Source organism: Carassius gibelio, chromosome A7 (genome assembly GCF_023724105.1).
Source record: "Carassius gibelio isolate Cgi1373 ecotype wild population from Czech Republic chromosome A7, carGib1.2-hapl.c, whole genome shotgun sequence".
In the NCBI taxonomy this organism is placed as follows: Eukaryota; Metazoa; Chordata; class Actinopteri; order Cypriniformes; family Cyprinidae; genus Carassius; species Carassius gibelio.
Window position 1 is genome coordinate 26,998,702 of NC_068377.1, and position 23,579 is coordinate 27,022,280.

The window sequence follows — 23,579 nt, forward strand, 5'->3', positions numbered from 1 at the left end:
CTTTACAAAAGGAAATATATATATAACTGGCTAATATATATAATAACTAACTGGGACAGCAGAGGAGAAGCTCTCAGACCCTGTGAGACTGAAACTCCTGTCAGAGGAAGATTGTAAAGCTGTAATGAGGTCTCTGGGCCAACGATGAGGCTAAATTAGTAGTATAAATGTAGTGCCCCCATGTCCTGCACCATTATTGCTTCACGCGCATCTTCCAAGGGAACAATTTGTTCAATCTCTTTAAAAACATCCAATTATCCACATATATTACAGAACATATATTATGTTCTGTAAGATGCCTAGTCTGATTTGGATGAAATGTTAAACAACATGAAGAATGCTTGGACGTTCTGATGCCACATACTGTCATTTATCTTGCCAATTCATTAAATTAAATGCTAACCAACACAAACTGATATAGTGCTTGTTACCATATATAAAACATTTTTATATACGGTCTATAATAATTCTGATTAAAGGTAATATTATTAAATGCCAAAAGATAGCAATTCAGACTCTATGCTGAGACATTTTATGCCATATACTGTTCAAAAATGAAGTTATGTTAATTAAATGTGTTGCATGCCATTTTCTTTTAAATTATTTGTGAAATTTACTAGTAAACCCTACACGAACTGTTTTTCATTGCACTAACAAATAAAAAACTTCTACTCACCCCCAGTTTCCTGCTCCGCATGCGGACATAGCCCTGCTTGACAATGTCATTGAAGTTGGAGGCCATCTCTGAGGAACCTGGGAACTTCTAGAATGAATAAAGGCTTGCATCCAGCCCTTCGGTATCCCCCTTCAGCCAGTCCAACCAACTCCCTGCTTCCTTCGTTCACTTCTTCGCTTGCCTTCCAGTCTTCTTTGATCTCATCAGCTCTGCAACTTTTGTGGAACTTCTCATCCAGAAGGTCATGTAGATCTTCAGACCAGGTTCACTGACAGGATTCTTGGCGTCTCCTCAATCCTGCATGATCACTGAGAGATGAGGAAAAAGGGCACATTTTTTATTCATTTACGGGAATGGAGATTACTTATAGGATGATAGATTATTCATTGATTCATTGAGCTTTACTTGGGTGAAATTTGCCCACCCTTTTATGGGAATGCACTTTTTACTATACTTTTTTTACTTAAGTTTTCACTGCTGAACTTGAGAAAGTGAGAGTTAAATAAACATTAAAGTTCTACATGACATATTTCTACCCAACGGCTGCTTCAAATGTCATAATGGTCTAAATTAAAATCCACTCTGACTGTAAACATTATTTCTGCACTAAATAGCTCAAACCTTGTTGTTTGGAGAATGAGAGAGATTAAACAATTCAAAGTAGCAGACTTTATACTGAGAGGAAAGAAAATCATACAGGTTTAGAACAACATTAGTGAGATTCAATTATGACAGGATTTGGATTTTTGGGTGAACCATCCCAAAATATCAGAGCGAGAAATCTTATCCACATAACCAATTTGGTAAGCTTTTACAAACCCTCAATTTAAAAGAAAAACAAAGAAGAACTGCTGACTTATAATAAGTAATAGAAGCATAATGTGTTAAACACACAGTTTCTTGGGTTTTAAGCATTCATTATAATCCTCTGAGCTCCGGCCCTCAGGCCAAAGAACTGGGACATGGTTGTAAGAGCAAAAGTAACAGCATCATCTGCATCCTCCGGAACAACACCCCAACGTGGTACACTTCCCCAGAAGAGAGCAGGAGCTTAAAATTCTTGACTGCAGTGGAACACTGACATTTAAGTTTAACAAGGAGCTCATTAGCCAGGACAGAGTCGGGCTGATCGTCGTCGGCGCTGTTGGTTTTAAAAAGTGGCTCGCTCAGGGAAGGAGGGGCCATTTGCTCAAGTAGAAGATCAGTGAATCATAATGCCATCATTATGTGCTCTCATGACCCAGCTTCAAAAGCCCTTGTCAGAAGAGTGAATGGAGAAATAAAAATAAAAGGGAGAACAAAAACAGTTGAAGGAGGATATGAACGATGAAAAAGCCGTTTTGAGAGGACCTCAATGGAACAGCATAATGAAAGCTCAAAACAAATCACAACAGCTTGAAAATCAAGACTTTAAGTGTCAGCCGAGCCTCTTTATATCCAAATCCTATAGACACAAAGAGAGTTTAAGAACAGAGGTAAAAATATAAGAAGTCCTTCATGATGCTGTTGTTTTATTGTTTTAATTTATTTAATTTTTTACCCAATTTACAGTGGTCAGTAAAAATCAGTCATTTTTAATTCCCCAGAATACATTGGAAAAACCACGATGCTTAAATTTGAATTCACATTCAAGTTTATTTTGATAGCACTGTGACTTGTATATGTGTGCATGTAGTGTATCATTATTATTCCTGTTCAGGAGGAAATCAAGCATAAACATGAAGCTATAAAGTAACAGTTTAATATAAGAGCTGCTAAGAGCCTTCTGCTGTATGATGAATGGGTATATTCAAGTTAGAGTGTAGAGCAATATGCTGAATACTAGCAATATGCAAGTATTAGGTTATGTGCAGTGAATAAGCATGACAAGTTTTTCAGTCTACTGGACCAAAAAAAAAAAAAGAAAAAAAAGAAAAAAAAGAAAGAAAGAAAGAAACACGATAGAAAAATGGCAAACAATTCTGAATTATTTTCTTTTAAATGTTTAAATATTACATTTACAAAATTACATATTAAATATATAAATATATTATATATGGATATATGGTCTAAATGTCAGACATAAAATATATTTACAATCTTACAAAAGATTCCTATTTCAGATAAATTATTATTTTTTTATTTATTTTTATTTATTTATTTAGTTTTTTTTTTGGGGGGGGGGGGTACTTTCTTTTAAGAATCTTTAAAAAAATCATCTTCTATCATGGTTTTAACAAAAATATTAAACACTAAATAGCACAACTATTTTCAACAATAATAATATTGTTTCTTGAGCACCAAATCAGCATATCACTGAAGACTGGAGTAATGATGCAGTAAATTTACCTTTGCTGTCAAAGGAATTAATCAAATTGAAAATGCATTCAAATTGAAAACAGTTATTTTAAATTGTAATAATATTTCAAAATATTATATTCTGAAACTTCTGAATGGTGGTGTGTTTTAAATACAAAAAATAATAATAAAGAAATAATATTTTTTTTTAAATAATAATATATACACATATAAGAACACACATAAACACAATCCTAGCCAGTGAGTAGGCAGCTGTAAGTATGTTTAGGGTGTTAATTCCAAGTAATCTCAGGCCTGGACGAACATAAGGTGTTGTTGGCAATCTTTAGCAAGCACTTCTATCTTGAGATTGCAAAGACTGAAATTAGCAGAGAAGCCCTGTCATTGCCTGAGCTGAGGCTTCGCTTCTCTTCTCTTGTTTGTCGCAGCTAGAAACAGTGGTGACTAAGGAATCCAGGTGTGAACAAGACTCAGAGGCAACTAATGAATACAGACACCAGAATATCCCACCCAGCCCCCTGCAGCTCTAGCGACAAACAGCTTGTTAAGATGCAGGTGACACTCAAAGAGGGAGGACGAATGGAAGAAGAACATCTGTTCTCACTGTTAAGAGCAGACAGCATGCAGCAGACAGACATGTCTCTGTTGAACGCCTGACTAATGATAGGCCAGTGATGCCTTGTTACCAAGTCTTTATAATCCCTGAGAATTGGCCAGTTACACCACATTGTTATGGGTTTAAGTCCCATTTGGAAATATGGAGTTAGGTTTCACAGGCTTTTTTTGAGGAAGTGGTGATAGAAATATGTGCTTTTATTAAATATAGTATTGTTTAGTTTTGACCAAGAGACAAATAATACAGTCAAACAAAATGTCTTCAATTATGAGGATGCAACTGTGCAATAAAAATTTAATTGGCACAATCTCCTTTTATTGTTACAAAAATAATAAGTTCATAAAAGCATTTGAAATAAGTGGGTGATTTCTAGTACACTTTTATTTCTTATTTACTTATCACGTATATTATAATTTATATCTTACTATATTGTATAAAATTCCACAAGTGTTTTGGAGGATGGAATACAATTATTTAGTGTTCTTTCATATCACTTGAACAAATCACAATCTTAGTACTGTCTCCTAACCATCCATGAAGCGATAAAGCCTCAAACAATACAAGTTATCTCTTCCATGTAAATCATATTTTTTGTCCTACCCAGCTGTGACAGGAAATTTTTAGTCAATTTTTTTTTGCAGCTTCACACTTCCAATTGGTCCAAATTTAATTCTCTTAAATTTTAAGGAGATTTATTTTTCAAAACTTCATGCATTAATGCTCTGGGTGCCGTAACATATGCCTCTGACTCGAAAAAGGCATTGTGGGTGGTTCATTTCATGGTTCTGGCCATAGTTGGCAAAACTTCACCAGAAGACTAGTGGTAGTAAATAAGAAAAGAAAGTGAATAGGAGGCGCAGAGGTGTGTTGATTGTCAGTTCTGATAAAGCCTCACAGCTGGAGTCCATCAGAGGAGAAAGTGAACTGAAAATTGAAAGAGTGCTGCAGTGACTCATACAGGCAAGGAGGCCAGTATAGAGTGGACAGTGAAATATTAAGTGTGCTTGAGGGAAAGACAGAGAGAGCAACAGAAAGAAAGGTCATTAGTTGCAATTGTGTGTATTTCAGAGGTCACCTGTATTGACCAGAGATTGAATGAAAGAGCAAAAACGGCACTCACACACATGATTTTCAGAGAACAAAGCCAACCGAACATGTTTGGTGCATTTTTGCTGAATTTTCTCAGGAGACATCTCTGAATACAAACTATCAGGTTTAATCGCATGAGGGTGAACGATTCCCTCATACAGTTTCCCCACAATTTCTCGTATTTGTTGCATTTACCAACATAAAGCTGATCTTTCTTTCTTTTTTTAAAGACTTCTGTGTGAGCTGTGATTCATACATTGCTACAAAAGACGATGGGCTTTTTTGTCAAAATTTTCATTAATGGTACTGCACCTTTAAGACAACAGACTCAACCGCAGATATTCCATCAGAGTTATTCCTGCCATACGTCAAAGTATTTGCTGTATCATATATTGAAAAAAAACTTGAGTATCACTCTCAAATATCTCATAACTTATAGCTTAATAAAAAATTTAAATGGTAGAAAGACTAATTAGAGAAAGAGGAATGAGAAAATGACACTTTCATTTTGTTTTATTATATTTATTCCATCATTAAATATTCAACAGTATAATAGCAGCAGCCCTTTTGGTTTTTAGTGGGTCTGGAAAAAAACAACATCATATAAATGATTTAGTGATGCAAAAATTGGCAAAATAAAACTAAGAACTGAGTCTACATTGCTTGCTAGCGTCAAAACCATTATAACCATGTTGCATCCCTTTCTCTGAAAACAAAGAGCATAATGAAATCAATTCAGCCCAGTACAAAAGGGTCAGACAGGACTTAATGACTGGACCAGCACTAACACAGCAAAGCAAAGACTGTTACTGACATTGACCCTCACTCTCTATTGCAAATTAGAATAATTGATCAGGAATTAATCGAAAACAACGTAGACTAGTGAATGCAAGCCAAGCACATCAACAATAATCAGTAATAAATAACTGTTCCTCTATTTTAATCTTTCCAAACTTGAATAATTTAAAAACAGTAGTTGTAATATTGTCCACTTATCTTTAATCATCAATTAAATGAAAATAATGATGGCCTGTATTGGTATAGACCACATTTTTAATATAAATACGTCCCAACAGAAGAGGAAATTTGGGTTTTACAACACTCCACTATCTAAAACCCCACCAGCAAATGAAAGATAAAGGAATTGGAAAGTGTCTCATTTCTCTAAAGTTAATATTGCTTCTGCGGTCACTTACCCACAGAATACTCACAGAATATAGAGTGCTTCTATTCATATCATGCTAAGAGAACGTTAGGAGCCAGAGAACAACACAGTAGGAAATACATTTCAACAAACTGAATTTAACAAGAGCAAAAATGAGGTTAGAAGAAAAACGGCTGAGCAAGATAGAGCTGAATTCAAGAATTCAAGTAAAGTAGTGAGTTTTCGCTCTTTTGTGGAGCTTGTCATTCATTTATCATTCAAGGACGATGGATTTCTCTTGAATAGACCTTTTTTTTTTGTTGGTTCGGCTCTTTTTCATCCACATTGTCAGCACAGTCAGAGTTCCCCAGTGCCTGTGACATGACCCTTACTACCAGGTAAAGGAAAAAGAGGTGAAAGAAAGCGGGGGTGGGAGGGATGGGGCTGAGGTGACGGCAGGACGCAGTGGGGGCTCAGCTGGCTTCATGATTGGCCGATTGAATTTCCTCTCTTGTGGTGCTGCAACTGTGCAAACCGCCTCCACATTGACCTCTCCTGACTGTCTGCATGTGTGTGGGTCAGCTTTTGTCTGCCAAATGTACCCACAAGGATAGTAAAACCTGAAATCCCCCCCCCCCCCCCCATACCTGGAGACCAGCCAACAGCTCCCATAAGGAAAATGGCTTAAGTATACTAAATAATCTCTCAATGAAAATGTAAATGAAAATGGATCAAGAACATCAACTCTTTTTAAGAACAACAAAAGTCAATGGCAAACCCCTACTATGATAGAAAATGTGTGTCCATTCTAATAAGGGACAATAAATCCACTGCATACATACACTCAAACCCAATTTCACACTGAATTAAAGGGTTTTGGTGTCATCTGACGGCTTTAGGAGCGTGCAAGAGCATGTCCCGGTACCCCTCCATGTCGGTCTTACCATCATTCTGTCCTTCTTAACCACTTAATCCAGCTGTCGTATCTCACATAAAACCTGCCATACAATTCACATATCACATCCAGTTATGGGCCCATGGTGTCCTTTCAGGCTCTGCCAAAATGACATGCAAAATGACCTATTAAGTTAAGGGGAGAATGAAATTGAGAAAAAATTATAAGTGATTCTTACTGCATTTTTATTCATTCACTATCATGGGACTTGTGAGATCAGTAAAGCTTTATAACCAATCTTCTGCAGGTTGAATCAATGCCTAAGGCTCAAGCAGCCCCGATGGGTCCAGATGAGGTCAAAGGGCAGCTTTAATTAATAGACTACACACTGCACTAGAGGCGATCTGACCCTTATCCAATAGGTTGTCTATTAGCAATGGTACGAACAGGGGTAATTATCACATGGCAGCTGAGAGAGAGCAAGGTCATCATCCATGGATACATCTTGTCATGCGTTAGCAAAAATGTAAATATAAAAACACTACACCCAATCTGTACATCCATCTATTTATTTTTTTCCCCATTTAGCTGTTTGTTCTTGTAATGTATTTTCTTGTTCATATTTAAGTGCTCAGAGCTCCTGTAAAGCAGAGTTTATGATCTCCCTTGGGCAATAAAGCTCTTTTTTTAAACTGAAAGAGTTTTTTCTTTTATATTCCACCTCTTGCTTAGTTTAACTCTTCTAGCCTAGTTTAGGAATGACAAAAAAAGAACAACAACAACAAAGAAAAAAAAGAACAAATTCATCAACAATTTCAGGACCAACAAATCTAATCACACCACCCACACACGTCTTAAAGGGGTCATATGATGCAATTTAAATGTTTCCTTTCTCTTTGGAGTGTTACAAGCTCTTGGTGCATGAAGAAGATCTGTAAAGTTGCAACAACAATAATTTTCCCATTAATGTTAACAACCCTCTGTGATTAGTAGCTTATGCAAATTCTTTGTTAAAATAATAATAAAAACCTTTTGCACAGTACTTTATATTTGCATTACATCTGCTCTCAAAATATTATTATACCACTAAAAAGGCATTGTTCGACCACTTGATTTTTTTTTTAACCATTAAGTAACCTCCTTCAACAAGCAATCATCAGAAACCACAGAGACATCACAGCACTCAGAGAACCATCTACAATGTACCACTATTCAGTGAAATGAGAACAGCCTTTCTGAAATCATACTGAGTAGAGCCACTATTCTTCAGAAGAAGCAAGAAAAGGCCAAACAATACAGTACACAAAATGGGCTGAATGACAAAAAAAGAACAACAACAACAAAGAAAAAAAAGAACAAATTCATCAACAATTTCAGGACCAACAAATCTAATCACACCACCCACACACGTCTTAAAGGGGTCATATGATGCAATTTAAATGTTTCCTTTCTCTTTGGAGTGTTACAAGCTCTTGGTGCATGAAGAAGATCTGTAAAGTTGCAAAGAATAAACTCAAATTTAGGATTTAGGAATCTTTAAGATTACTTATAACAGAACAGCATCGCATTTTATGGACAACAATTTCGTGAGCCTAGGAGAGGAGGTCATTCTGACTTTGCTACGACAATCTAGCGCTTCTGAGAGAGAGAGAGAGAGAGAGAGAGAGAGAGAGAGGGTCACACAGTGCAGTCAGCTGTCTCAACCATCTGTGGCTTGTGTACTGCAAACACATACGAGCTTCATCACTGTGTCTGTCACACCACTCTGTTCCCCTTTCATGCTTGAACTGATGGTAAAACTAAGGACATTAATAACGGTCTTCACATTTATTTTGAAAGATGAAGCTCGCGATTATGGAAAGGGGCATTACATTTATGACGAGTGCTTGTGGTGTTTGGTCAATCCCAATGCACTGGGTCAGTTGGTCAAACATAGCAGACTGTGATTGTCGGAAGGAGGGATGCGAGAGAGAGGCGGGGCATAGAGGACCTACAATAATGTACAGTTTTTAAAAAATAATGTGGTTTTTATTTTTTACGTTAAAGCATGTTAACATATTCTGTTATACCTAATACACAAAATAATGATCTTTAAAAAAGCATCATATGACTTCTTTAACACACTGCCACCACATACATAAGTGAAAGAGAGCATTTAAGGCTGACACTACCTTTCATTTACATGACAGTGGGTGGTCTTCTTGCCCCGGGTCCACAATGATAGTATAACATGATTATCAGCACTGAATAAAAACGGTCTGATTAAATTAAATAAAAAAAGAAATGCACAACATATGAGGAAAATATTGTTTTTTTGTGTGGCTTCAGCTGAAGTAGTTTCAGCTAAATATTTGATCATTAAGTTATCTGAGGATTTTAAGAATAATTTTCTTTATTTTATGTAGCACAAACAAGACTAAAACAGGTTTGAAATGCTGATTTCTTTAAGTGTACAGTCACTTGATAGCACTTTTCATTATTCTCAGCAATTGCAGTATTCATCTCAAAATCAACAGTTTCTCATATTCTTCCTGGACTGGAATACACACAGTCATGTCTAAATCCACTTAGCAATCATAACATTAATTTGACATTAACAAAATACTGATTGATGTATATATACATTCTTATCTTATAATTTAAAATTTCCAAAACAATAATTTTCCCATTAATGTTAACAACCCTCTGTGATTAGTAGCTTATGCAAATTCTTTGTTAAAAAAAATAATAAAAACCTTTTGCACAGTACTTTATATTTACATTACATCTGCTCTCAAAATATTATTATACCACTAAAAAGGCATTGTTCGACCACTTGATTTTTTTTTTAACCATTAAGTAACCTCCTTCAACAAGCAATCATCAGAAACCACAGAGACATCACAGCACTCAGAGAACCATCTACAATGTACCACTATTCAGTGAAATGAGAACAGCCTTTCTGAAATCATATTGAGTAGAGCCACTATTCTTCAGAAGAAGCAAGAAAAGGCCAAACAATACAGTACACAAAATGGGCTGAATGGGGATGAGTCAAAAAGTAAAAAAAAAAAAGATGAATAAGAAGAGGAAAAACGGAATATACAGCAGGAGGAACGGAAAGACACCTCACTCTAGTTTATATGCCCTGATTTTGACCTCTTGGAAAAATTTCAGGCTTTACTCTGCATAGTTCTAACAAAAGTCCTGCACACAAACACACAGATACACACACATATTATGAACACAAACCCCCAGAACTAGAAAGCACAGGCAGATGAGACATGATGTCTGCAAGCCTCTATCTATCAAAGATAACAGAGCAGCTAAAAACACAGACAACTGGTTTCAGCACCCCTCCTACAGCCTGACGCGACACTTTGTCTCCAGTCCTTTTACCAGATTGACAGAGATAAAACAAACAAAACACGCAAGAATGCAAATACACACTGCTAAAAGCCAAGATTTATTACATGCAGACACTTATTCTTGTTCGTGCACTTGTTTCTGACAAGATAATAATCAGAATTTTGTTGAAAGAAAATAATAGTTAAAAAAAAACTGCTTTGGTACATATATGTAATATATTTAAATACATTAAAAAAAGTTAATTGACAGTTAGGTGTTTTGAATATGATTTTCAGCTTTGGGTGGTTTCCAGGCATGCACACTGCCAAACTTTTGCATGATTGAGTTGTAGTATAATATTTGGAGGATCAGTCTCAGTCTCTCTGTCAGAGTTTTACTGCCTCCTCTCATTTCAATTAGCGCTGTCCATTTAATGCATTAATTTAGTGTGATTACTATTAAATAAAAAAATATGCCATAAAAATTCAATTATTTATGCCTCATTCGTAAGTTCTGTTATAAAGAATTTTATTACATTGGAGCCATTCAAACTTGACGCATACATCACCTTTATATACTTATGAGTCCAATCACCACACATTAAATAAGAGAAGTTCACCAAGGACACATTTGTTTCATTCAACTAGATGGCACAGAATGAATGGGTCTTGAGATAACGTGATTCAATATTGAACTACATTTAGCTTATTTATGTTGACTGTAGGCCAATGATTGGCTTCACAGATATAAAATAACATATATGGCGATTTATGCCAACTTTCATTATCTTTGGCCACAATAATGCTTTTAAACATTTTCTTAATTTTCTTCCATTGACATATTTTAGATAAACTGCAATAAATTTTACTTGTATTCATTTGGCAGTTGCTTTTATCCAAAGCGTCTTAAATTGCGACCTATCAAAATAAAAGTTCAACTTAACTTGAAACTGTGACAAAAATATTATTATTGTAGTAGAATGTACACTGAAAAAATATATAAACACAACACTTAACAACTCAAATAGCTAAGACTTTTTCTATGTACACAAAAGGCCTATTTCTCTCAAATATTGTTCACAAATCTGTCTAAATCTGTGTTAGTGAGCACTTCTCTTTTGCCGAGATAATCCATCCAACCTCACAGCTGTGATAGCACAGCATATCAAGATACTGATTAGACAGTAAGATTATTGCACAGGTGTGCCTTAGGCTGCCCACAATAAAAGGCCACTCTAAAATGTGCAGTTTTAATCGCACCACACAATGCACAACGTTTTGAGATAGTATTACTTCTCAGGAGGACGCGCTCAGAGTTCGAACAGTTTGCACATTGTGTGAATCGAGGTAAAAAACGATATAAATACTGTTCAGTTTCTTGCACGGACCGATCCTTTTGATTCTTTACACATCAATGTATCATCACGAGCCACATGGTTTAATTTGTTTTTGGTTTTATTGTATGTTTTAGCCGTGATTCCCATCCACTTACATTATGAGACTGACAGATTGCAACCGTTTGAGTTAAAAACCTCAGTTTGTGTTCTACTGAAGAAACAAAATCACCTACATCATGGATGTCCTGGGGGTAAACATCAAATTTTCATTTTTTGGGTGAACTATCCCTTTATAACAGATTTCATGGTTGCCCCTAAAGATTGTATTTCTTTTTTACTTTTTATAAATTGTTGAAAAGTTTAATGATTTCATACAATTACACATGGGGCCCTATTTTAACGATCTGAAACGCAAGTGTCAAAGCGCGAAGCGCAAGTAACTTTGTGGGCGGGTCTCGGCGCTGTTGCTATTTTCCCGGCGGGATAAATGGCTCTTGCGCCCGGCGCAAATCTAAAATGGGTTGGTCTGAAGTAGCTTCATTATTCATAGGTGTGGTTTGGGCGTAACGTGAAATAAACCAATCAGAACTTCATCCAACATTCCCTTTAAAAGCAGGTGCGCAAGTTCCATTATGGATTGCTATTATTATGGCGTATTTACCAGGCGCACGCCAGGAGCGGTTCACAGCCGAGGAGACTGATGTTCTTGTAAGAGCAATGAAAGACAGAGAAGTTGTGTTGTATGGGGATGGGAGAAACCCACCCAAAATAGCGTCGGTTAAACAGGCGTGGGAGGAAATAGCCACAATTGTTTCATCGATTTTTTTTTCCTGGTTCTTGACGGACAAACCAATTTGTCAGATGTCCTTATATACATATATGACCTCAAACAGGTCTGATCCTTAATTACTACAATTAGCCTGAATAATTTGTAAGCTAGATTTATGCTTATTTTTTCACATCTTCGTGGCACACAACAATGATTTCCGTCATCTCATGTGTTAATATTTTTTTTAAGTGTAACAATTTATGATTTGCAAAAATAACTGTTGCATCTGTGTAGATTACGTGAGCAAAGTGTATGCGCGTTGTGCACGCTATACATTATGGTCAAGCATGCGCCCTTAAAATAGCATAATGAACAACGCGCAACGCGCCACTGACTTTAGACTAGGTTTTTTCTGGTCAGTGGCGCAATTGTTTAATGGAACAGCAAAATAGCACCAGGGATTGTTTGCGCCGGAACACGCCTCCTTTTTTGCGCTGAACCGCCCAGGGAGCGCAAGTTCATTCACTAGTTTAGCGACGTGCTTCTGTGGAGGGAAAAGCGCGCTTTGCGCAGGTGCAAAATAGGAATGACACATGCGTCGGTGTACAAAGTCAATTGCGCTGGGTGCAAGATAGGGCCCATGATGTTTTATTACTAAAATTTAAAATGTAACAATTATGGAATTTCCCATATGAGCACCATACTTTTACTGTTTGAGCTACAGGAATGCTGTATTTGAATACTAATTTGATTAATTAAATGCTAATTTCATTTAAAAAAAAAATGAATTTGACTGCTCATTTAATGAATTAATCAGCATATCATGTAGTAATTACAATGTCTAGTATTTTTAAGTTGGACAAGTATAGTACATTTTAGTTTCACGAGAGGCAAGAAAAAAAGAAGAAGAAAAAACAGAGAGACCTTCAGTGTTTGTGTGTGTGTGTGTGTGTGTGTGTGTGTGTGTAAGAAAGTGAACTTTTAGAATCTCATTGAGTTGAATTCCCCTTATAGAATAAGAATGAAAAGTCTCATACAGCAGCGTCTATTTGAGTGGCTGTCTGGTTTCTGACATGGTGCAGAGCCACTCTGTGAGTCCAAAGCCCATCTGACTTCAAGTGTCTCTCTTGTCCTAGAGAGCCCCCAATACGGGACAAACACACACACCCTTACATATACACACCTCCAAATCTCAATCCCAATGCTGCTGCAGAACAACAACAAATAAAAACATTTATGATTCATAAAATTCTCACAGGCATGAAAGGAGAAGAAAAGATGTAGTTTGCTATCATCTGAGAGACATTTATTGGTTTTTAACTTTATGGGTCCTTTTTATGCCTAGGAACCATTAACCACATTTGAGCCTTTTTAATTCTGCAGAGCAGAGAGACATTTCAATAAAGGTGTGGGCCGGTCCCTGTCTTCCTGCCCTCCTTAACAACACTCTAGTGTTTACACATTAGAGATAAAAAGTGAGAGAAGAGAAAGCGTGAAAGCAGCTGCTGTGTTTTGTAATAAAGAAACATTATGACAGATCGTGTTTGGAAATCTAACCTGACTTCAATCTTTTCCGATTTAAGCTAACTTCCAAATTTTGTTGTACAAATTGCTACCAAACCGCAGTAAATGTAATCCTGGTGCCACAGTAAAACAAACATGGAGGTGTATACAGGTTTACACATCAGTATTTTGAGGCTTCTGAAATGTTGGAAGAGTTGATTATACAGAGGCATTAATATCAGAACCTGTAATAAGATAGAAATACTTAAACACATTATTGCCACTGAATTAAGCTCAAATTTACCTACTACATGTAACGAAAATCATTATAGACAAAGAAAGAGAAAGAACACCACCACACAATGCTTAAAGCACTTCACAGTGTTCTCATTTGCTGTTAATAAATCTTTTGTTTTTGCCCATTTTTAATCACACTGTCATGACTGTATTTCTGACATAAAGTAATACGTTTTGACATAACTTCACTTCTTCAGTTCCTTCTGTTTAGACAATTCCTTTTGGAAAGAACTAATGAAGGGGCAAATGAAGGGGTTAACTTATGACAGCCTAGAATTGATCACGTCATCTCACAAACAGCATGAGATGAATTAACAAAGAGGTGACAGCGAAAAGAGAGACCTGGGCTTGCAGAGAAACGCAGAGAGAGAAAGCATATTTCAGACGGATCCAATTTCCAAAATCCCCAGCATTGTTGTCACACAAAGCATGCGTTTGGCTAGGCCATCGGCTTCGTCTAGCTCCTGTGGAGCTGAGGTAGTCTGTCTGAAGTCTCTCTGTCGCTTCCTTTTCTCATCTCTGGCAAGCATTTCCTTTGACAGTTGAGACACAACTAAGTCTAGATTTATTCTCAGTAAGTCCTTTCATTTAAATTGCATTATACACAAATCTGCCTCCACTAGTTATGTATTTATGATCGAGCTACGACTAAGTCAGGAAAACTAAGCAGACCAGCTAAGATAGCAAATTCCAAGGGATGTTTTAGTTAACAAGACCTAAAGGAAGAGTTACTGTATCCTAATCTGTTGGCTCTACAGGGAGGATGGGTGAATGCAGAGGTTTCCCTTGGTGCAGCTCAACAGTCAAATTTTCTAACTCTGCCCATTCTTGGCACCACAGCATCCTGTTTAACCACTGCCAAACAAGAAACTGCAAAAGAATGTCAACTTGTTTTTTTTTCTTTTATGAATGAAGAGTTTGTATAGGTCGAACACAACATTATATGATTATACAACAAAAACATTAAGAGGTTACTTGTACATGCACACACTGAGACATGTGATAATGAAATAATAATATTATTATATGTATTTTAATGGTCCAAATGTTTACGTCCAAAAACATGGAATTTTCATCTCCAGAAAACCAACTGGTACTTTTTTGTAAATGGTTTAATGGCTGTGACAATCTGCTCCTCTTTTTCAGGTAGATCTGATGTGTTTGGAAACAAATTAGTCATGTCTTCCATGAATCTGTATCTTACTCAAAAAGTGTTTCTTTCTCTGGTTCTTTTTCACTCTGTCTCACACAGATCTGCCATGACAGCCTCACATGACTGAGGGTGAACAGAGAAAGAGATGGAGAAGATGAAGATGAAGATGAAGGAAGCAGAAATGAGACACGGATAGATCGAGAGATACTCAAACAGGGGCTGAGAGAGGATGTCGGAACTCAGCAGATTGGTCACGTCAGCATTCTGGAGCTTTTGGCCTTTAAAGTTTCTCTCTTATGGCAAGCTGAAGTGACAGACACACCTCTTACAGGAAAACGTTCAAGCCACAACGATGTGCTACTTTATTATAAATCAATGTGTCTCAAAATCAGAGAAAGATGAGAGAATGAGAGTGAGAGTAATGATTTCCTTTTATTACACTGATTATACACTTTTATATTTGTACACATAAATGAAAAAAGGTTTAATTTAATCTATATAATCTATAATCTTTAGTAAACAATTTGAAAGAATGCCTAACTTACATTACATAGTTATATTAAATTTACATTAAATACTTAATAATAGCCAACTGATATAATGAAAAAGACATACTGAAACATACAATCTTTTTAAAATAAAAACTTTTTTATATAAAATAAAAATTAAATAAATACAAAAATGTAAATATAAATAAAAAATAATGATATTATACCAGGTGAAATTAAATTAAATTAAACTTATGCTCTATAGTAAAGCATATTTTAGGACTATTTTACTGTGCTCAAATAAAATTCAACAAAGTAGACCTTTTGACTGAAAGCTTTTATAAGCAAACTCTGACAGCTTTTTGTCAAGCTTGCTTTTATTTGTACAGCACTTTTCAAAATATATAATGTTTAAAATAAGTTTTAACAGAAAATGAGAGAGAATTGCACTCTGGTAACAAAAAAAAAGATGATGTTTAACTAGATGAAGAAACAGAATCACTGAAGACAGATCAAGATGACAAAAAAAAAAAAAAAAAAAAAAAAAAACTAAACCGAGGTAGCATGGTGAAACCGGGCAAAACCATAAACAAATCCCCAATATGTCGCTGGAGTTCTACTTTAACCCATAATTGCTTGACTTACATAAAGTTCAACTCTCTGAAAAGATGGCCTAATGTCAAATTCTTGTCTCATAACTTCCCAGTTTATTTAGAAGTACCAGCAAAACACGGAGCATGATAAGAAAGAGAGAAAAAGATAGAGTAAAAGACATCAGGAGGAAATGAGTTCACTATTCATTTGTTACAGAGGGCACAACTTAAGACATAAAAACAAGCCTCAAGCCGCATCTCTATTTCTGTCATAAATTATGGATGTTGTCTGATATCTCCTAACTGCTGTGGGGCTCTCAGGGGCCCTTCTCAGCAGCAGGCCTGGCAGAAGAGCTGAACTTATAATGTAGAGCATTCCTCTCTCAATGTCAGCTCCAGCACTGGGAGCGCTTCACAAAAGCATGGGTCATGGACATGTGCCCCAGTGGTAAAACACATTATTTTAAGATTGACTCACTTTAGTCACTTTTAAGCTTTTTCCATGCTTAAAATTATAATAAGTCATCCTTGCCATGGTAAACTTCACTATAACAATTAGCAAAAACAAAAAAAAAAAAAAACAAAAAAAAAACTTTAGTGAGTGCACTTACATTTAAACCAAACCTAACTTGTAATTTCCAAAACAAAAAAATCTCACACACCAAAGTTGAGGTCACATTTAGTAATTTAAAGAAGAATCCATGCGATCTGGAAAACAGACTTTGATGACATCTTCAGACATCACTGTCAATCATTAGCTGGCCATTTATACATTAACTAACCAAACAGCAAAGGAAGAACTGACATAAACCGAAAACTGACCATAGACAAATAGCATTGTGAAAGCTTTCTAGCAGCACTATAATCAGATGGAACATATAGACATGCACCATAGAAGTACAATATTCAACCTGGATTTATAGACATACAATATAGAAACATTATAATAAGATGGACGTTTTATAGTGTAGAGTAAAGCTGGATGTATAGAATACACACTTTGTTACCTTGAGTGTGTCAGCTGCATAGTAAGACTTTTTTTTTCGGGATAAAATGATTCACTAAATTTATTTTCTAAATGCATGTTATTTATAATGTGCTTCTTTTTTGACCGTGTAATTTCTTCATCAAAATGTCTAATCAATATTCCAGTGAAATGGCAGACTGTTTGGTGACTTCAATTATTAAGTCTGATTAAACCCTGACCCTTTCCTACAATCAGTTGCGAGCTCACATTCGGATCTGCTTCCATCCAGTCAACATAGTCCAAGCTGTTCATTTTTTTCTTTTTGATAATCTCTTTCACTTAGATTTGTGTCATATGGAAGAAAAGATCTGTTATACTTCTGTTTCATCATGACATTAAACTAGTACTATTAATCTACCGAGACCTAGTCAGTATATGGAATAAGACAGAAGGAGAGGGTAGGGGACGTCACTTGTCTTATATGGTGTACGGTACTCAGACAGGCACAAAAACACAAACCTACACTTATATATATGCTATGTCACAAAGCTCATTTGGTCCCTCAGCTGGGTCCTCTGTCTGGGTCACAACCATTCATTCTGTCCCATCCATCAGCACAGACACACTGCACATGAACGTTACCTACACGCCCAACCTCACAAACACATACACAGCTCTCAGCCTCAGATATTTTTCACATACAACAAAAACTGAAGTCTTTACTTAAAAATAAATTCACATCTTAACCCAAGTCTATAACTATATGTCTTGAATACTGGAAGGTGTTTAACTAATTTTGTTTTTAATAATAATAATAATTGTTATTTTATTTAAAAATATGCACACATTCACTCTTAATTGTATGCCTAATATGCAAAAAAAAAAAAACTCCTTGTTATGGTATTTAATTATGAATAACATTCAATGAGAAATTTTAAAGGGGTCATGTGATGTGGCTAAAAAGAACATTATTTTGTGTATTTTGTGTATTGCACTGTGTTTATGTGGTTAAAGTAAACAAAAACAACAACAACAACAAAACACATTTTAAACATACAACAGGGTTCCTCATTTAGTTTTCGCAGAGGGAAGAATCTGCCAACAATACCAAGCCAAGGGCCACTGACCTATATGATAATAATAATAATAATAATAATAATAATAATAAACAATAACAACAACAAATACACACACACACACACACACACACACATATATATATATATATATTATTAAGATACAGAAAAACTTTACCTGTTGAATATTAAAAACAAATGAACTAACAAAAAATCTGGATCTCCATGTCTGCCATGCAAATCAACTGTTCCTGCTCATCTCCAGAATGGATCTCTTCTCTCCACTTTCCCTAATTGCAGATAAAATTTTTAGATCTGTCAGCATTAATATTTTTGTACTTAGATTTTTTGGGGGGATCAAACTACAACTGTGTATCCCAACCAGACATGACGCACAGCGATAAAAAGTATATTTTCCATGAAGTTTTTGTTATAACCACCCATGACAGTGACACGTAACAATATGCGGCACAGAATTTTATTTTAGAAATGGGTTTTATTTTCTGCGACGTAGTGGTAGGAACAACATACAAAATATGACAGTGATAATCTCAGGTAATGATTTGTGCTTTATTCAATATTAAGTGTCTAATGTGAGTTTGAATATTATTTTGCATGATCTTTAAAACCATAGTGAAAGCAACAATAGATATTTCACCTCGGATCTTGAAAATAATTGCTTAAGCAAACTAGTGTTAAAACTGTGACCTCACTGTGAACAAACATCCATAACAAAGATGGCATTGCTAACTCAAAACTGTTCAGTCCATTCACATCTGAATCATTAATTTTTAGTGTCCACTTTTCTTTACTTCACACTTGCCATGTTTCTGCTGTCACATCGTATATCTATACTGGACGAGACGAAGCATTGCAAATCACTTTGAACTTTGTGTCAACCCGTCATAAATAGAATGAGTCAACAGTTTTCTGTCGGGGATTTGTCGCATTGCGCAGCATCCAGTGTAGACAGCATCAGTGATTATAATAAGTTCTATTGTATTTTGTTGTGCCGCTCGCGTCCGGTATAGACAGAATGTAAGTTAATGTTGCGTTCTGATGCTGTGTTTGAATTTTCATGCCACATTATTTGAATAATAATTACGAACTAGAAACGAGCCAATTTTTACAATGATCATTAATCTGAAAAGCGTGGGTGTGCTCTGATTGGCCAGCTATCCAGTGCGTTGTGATTGGCCGAATACCTCAAGCATGTTACGTCCCTTAATAATAATAATAATAATAATTCTTTACATTTATATAGCGCTTTTCTAGACACTCAAAGCGCTTTACATAGACAGGGGGTATCTCCTCATCCACCACCAGTGTGTAGCATCCACCTGGATGATGCGACGGCAGCCATATTGCGCCAGAACGCCCACCACACACCAGCTTACTGGTGGAGAGGAGACAGAGTGATGAAGCCAATCAGTAGACATGGGGATTGTTAGAAAGCCATGATGGTCAGAGGCCAATGGGCGAATTTAGCCAGGATGCCGAGGTCACACCTCTACTCTTTCCGAAAGACATCCTGGGATTTTTAATGACCACTGAGAGTCAGGAACTCGGTTTAACGTCTCATCCGAAGGACGGTGCTTGTCGACAGTATAGTGTCCCCATCACTACACTGGGGCGCTAGGACCCACACAGACCACAGGGTGAGCACCCCCTGCTGGCCTCACTAGCACCTCTTCCAGCAGCAACCTAGTTTTCTCAGGAGGTCTCCCATCCAGGTACTGACCAGGCTCAGCCCTGCTTAGGTTCGGTGGGCAACCAGTCTTGGGCTCCAGGATGATATGGCTGCCCCCTTACTGTGATGTCCACTTCACAGGGCACTTACGTTCGAACAGAACAAATGTCTGAAGAGATAAGAGAAACATACAAAATGTGGGTGTGGGTGCAGTGGGTGCAAGGACTGGAATTGAGAACAATTGATTTATACAGTCTTTTAAATATAAAATCATGTCTGCATTTGTAATCGGAAAATCTGTTTTTTTCCCCCCTTTATAATATACTTAAAACCACTTATGGTTAAAATATATAAAAAATCTAGACGATTACTAGCCTGGTAATACCAGACTCTGCTACTTCACTTTGCTTCGTAGACAGAGTCTGGAATGGCATAATAGAGAAGTGTTTTCTCTCTCGCTAGGGGGCGCTTGTCTGAAGTTTAAATTCATTGGTTACCCGTAAGCCAATCAGATACGTTTAGTTATGACGTATGTTATGCGCCTGTACAGCCGCATCGAAGCACAGACATCATGCATCGAGCTCAAATCTATGATTGAATTTCCACTGTAAACCTGTGGTTAAACACTCTTCTTGTTCTGGCTTCAGTTTGAAAAAGAGTTGAATGTTCTGCATAACAGAACGAATTGCATTCCTTGTCTCGTTTCCCATTTCTGCGGTCGTTTCGGTTTTCGATTTCTCTAATCTACAATTTAAAACTCGGTGCTTAGCATCTACGTCACGGCTCTCAGCCCACCGTCTGCTCGTTGATTGGCCCGGCTGTTTTCAGACCGGTGGCAAACAGAAAGCTCTGACGCTGTATCAGACTGAGTACAGAAGCGAAATGAAATTGAGCGGAAGTAGGAAGTCTGACGTAGTCAGGCTAGACGATTACATGAAATACTAGGGACAACATCCTCAACTTATGTGTTGGCTGCAGGCTCGACTAAACCTCATAAGCTCTGAGCAAAGACCTCTTTGCAGTCTCAAAGCTCTGTAAACACACAATCCCTGTTAAAACCCTCAAAACAAAGCATACGGTCAAATCCCAATGCATTAATTCTTCTTTAAAAAAAACCCTGCGTTATGGAAATGCTGTGCATTTCAGTGTATGTCAATGAACACCAGACTCTTTAAATATGTCGCTCAGACATGATAGACAGCAGTGTTGGGAGTCTTTGACGCGTAGGTACGCCAAAGCTCTGGGGAGGGAAGCAGAAATCCAAACAAATCAATGCAGGCTGAGCCCCGGAGAGACAGAGTATCCACCACCGGCAATTACTGCAGCGCAGAAACAAACACAGTGGAAGTGAACTGAAGAGAAGGCAAAGTCTGCTGCTAGCAGGTAAAGCCATAGTTTTATGTGTGCATGAGGCCGAGGGAGGGGAAGAGGGGGGTCTGGATACACTCACACAGGCAGGTTTGCTGGGTCTGGCAGTGCAGGCGGGCCACTCTGTAATTTACAGAGGTGGAATGCAGCATGCAGCCACGGGTGCTAATTACAGAGCGTTCATCTCTCTCTCTCTCTCTTTCAGACTGTGAGCCAGCTGACCAAAATCAGCCAACTCCCACACTGCTCCGCTGTCATCTGCAACCTTCAGACAAAATGCAGAAGTGCACACACACACAGCAGGACAGCTGTTTGGATAACATCTATGACTCAGGTGACTTTACATGCTACAAAACCCACAAGAAGGTTTGCCAGTATGTAAAGACTATTGTAATTGACCCCATTACAAAACCACTGGAAATTGACTGCCATCTAAGGCTATTTATCTTTCTTGACTGGAATCTTTTACTGTTATGTCTTTTTAAGCAGCTTCTGGTCAGATCATATAGCACGTACTCTTGGATGGCGCTGATCTGTCCAGTGATGGTATGTGTATTGATGCCTTTATTGTGTATTGTGTGTGCATAGACTGAACTCTTTGAAAGCCATTAATGAACTGCAAGTGGTAATGCACTTACACATACACACATATTCAACACTCACACTTCCAAATAAGCATCCCACACAAAAGTTTTAAATTCCACTACATATACAGTGTGTGCACCTCCACAGCAACAGGGTCCGTTCTGCTCACTAATCATATTGTGTTTAATTACATGAGTTGGATTATACTGGAGAAAGCCTAGGTCAGCAGGACAAGAGCCCACACTTACTCAGTAAAACAATGTGAACGAGGCACAAATGAAGTAGGTAGGGAGAAAAGGATGGAAGACAAACTGTTTTAGCTAAAAAGAGTGCTTGACGGCTGAACGTCCAACTCATCATGTCAGATTTGTTATGAGGTTCTGCCAGACTTCATATACTGAGAAGAAGTGCTAATTCTGATACTTAGGCAGACATGGTTTGACTACTTAGCAATGTCATTTCGCAATAGGATTATAGAATTGGCATATTAATACTTCTGTTGCAAAAGAAAAAAACACTGCTAAAAAAGGTTAAAAAGAAGGGTAACCTCTTAAATTGACTCAAGTGACAAGACTGACATTTATCTAATGGGCTTCATTCAATCTCTATCAAGCATTAAATCAGCAGAGTCAGGTTCAGCTTAAAGGGGTTATATATTAATATGTGTTTATCCATCTCAATCTTTATTGTGCTCGAAAACAGTTTACCTACATCATGATAATGATCTCACTGACCGATAAGATGTTTTTTGTTTTTTTTACTTTCTATATTCTCTACAGCCATGGAGGATTCACGAGCTAATTTATTATGAGCTTTAGTGAGGGTGTTTATGTTCAGAGAGATAAGGCTCAGATTAAATGCTGTCCTTTATCTGCATGCAGCACATTCAAAAGACACGGTTTCAATTTAATTAACTGCCCAAAAGACAAGGTGCAAGGCAATTATTTTTCATACTTAGACATTTGTGTGAAAATATGGACAACAAGGACAGTAATTGGGAACATATCCAGGAACAGAGGTCTTTGTTTTGTCTCTAGTTATGTCTCAATAAATCTACTGATCTGTCTACTTAGACAGCATTTCTTTTAAGTATCAGATGAGTCAGCGGAGCCAACCTAGAAGACGCCTCTGAAATCCAACATGCAACTCTCTTAGGTTGAGTGACATAAGCTGTTCTGTGACATAATCCCTAGTGTATGGTGGTTGAGTGCACCATATCAGCAAAAAGTGAATAGAATTAAGAGAGTGAATCCGGACACTGATTTAGCCATTGATCAAGGGTGAGTCGAGTTCAGTTACTTTATTATGCAAGAAGACCAACACTATTATTATGAATATATCATTAATCTTCTGTTGAAGTTACTTCTCATACAGACTGGTTATCTTACAAATTACAGGTTTTCTCTCTTCTAATCCTAACCAAAATTATATTGTTTTCATTTTCATTAGGACTTCTGAGCTTATTCATCTCTCAAACATTTTATGTGCAGCTTATACAGAAATATTTTAACAATGTAATTTCAAGCCATTTTAATTATAGGGTGCAGTTCTAGTTAATGTTTGTGCAATAAAATAATTACTAAAACTTTTTTGATATTGTGAAATGAAACTACAGTATTTTGCCATAAGTAACGGTGAAGTATTCAGCTCATTATTTAATTAGTTAGTTAGTTGGTTAGATTTATTGTCAAGGAAATTATTCTTACTAT

The 23,579-nt window shown here is 36.8% G+C and overlaps 1 protein-coding gene across 3 annotated transcripts in view; it reads right to left on the minus strand.

Annotated features, from left to right (window-relative positions):
• LOC128017020 (docking protein 4-like) overlaps positions 1–23,579 on the minus strand; it is a 39,889-nt gene that overhangs the window by 15,428 nt on the left and 882 nt on the right. For all 3 annotated transcript variants that reach the window (XM_052602068.1, XM_052602067.1, XM_052602069.1), the window contains exon 2: positions 677–984. In XM_052602068.1, the coding sequence (XP_052458028.1) occupies positions 677–742 (66 nt within the window). In that variant the 5' untranslated portion in view covers positions 743–984. The remainder of the gene's footprint in view (positions 1–676; positions 985–23,579) is intronic.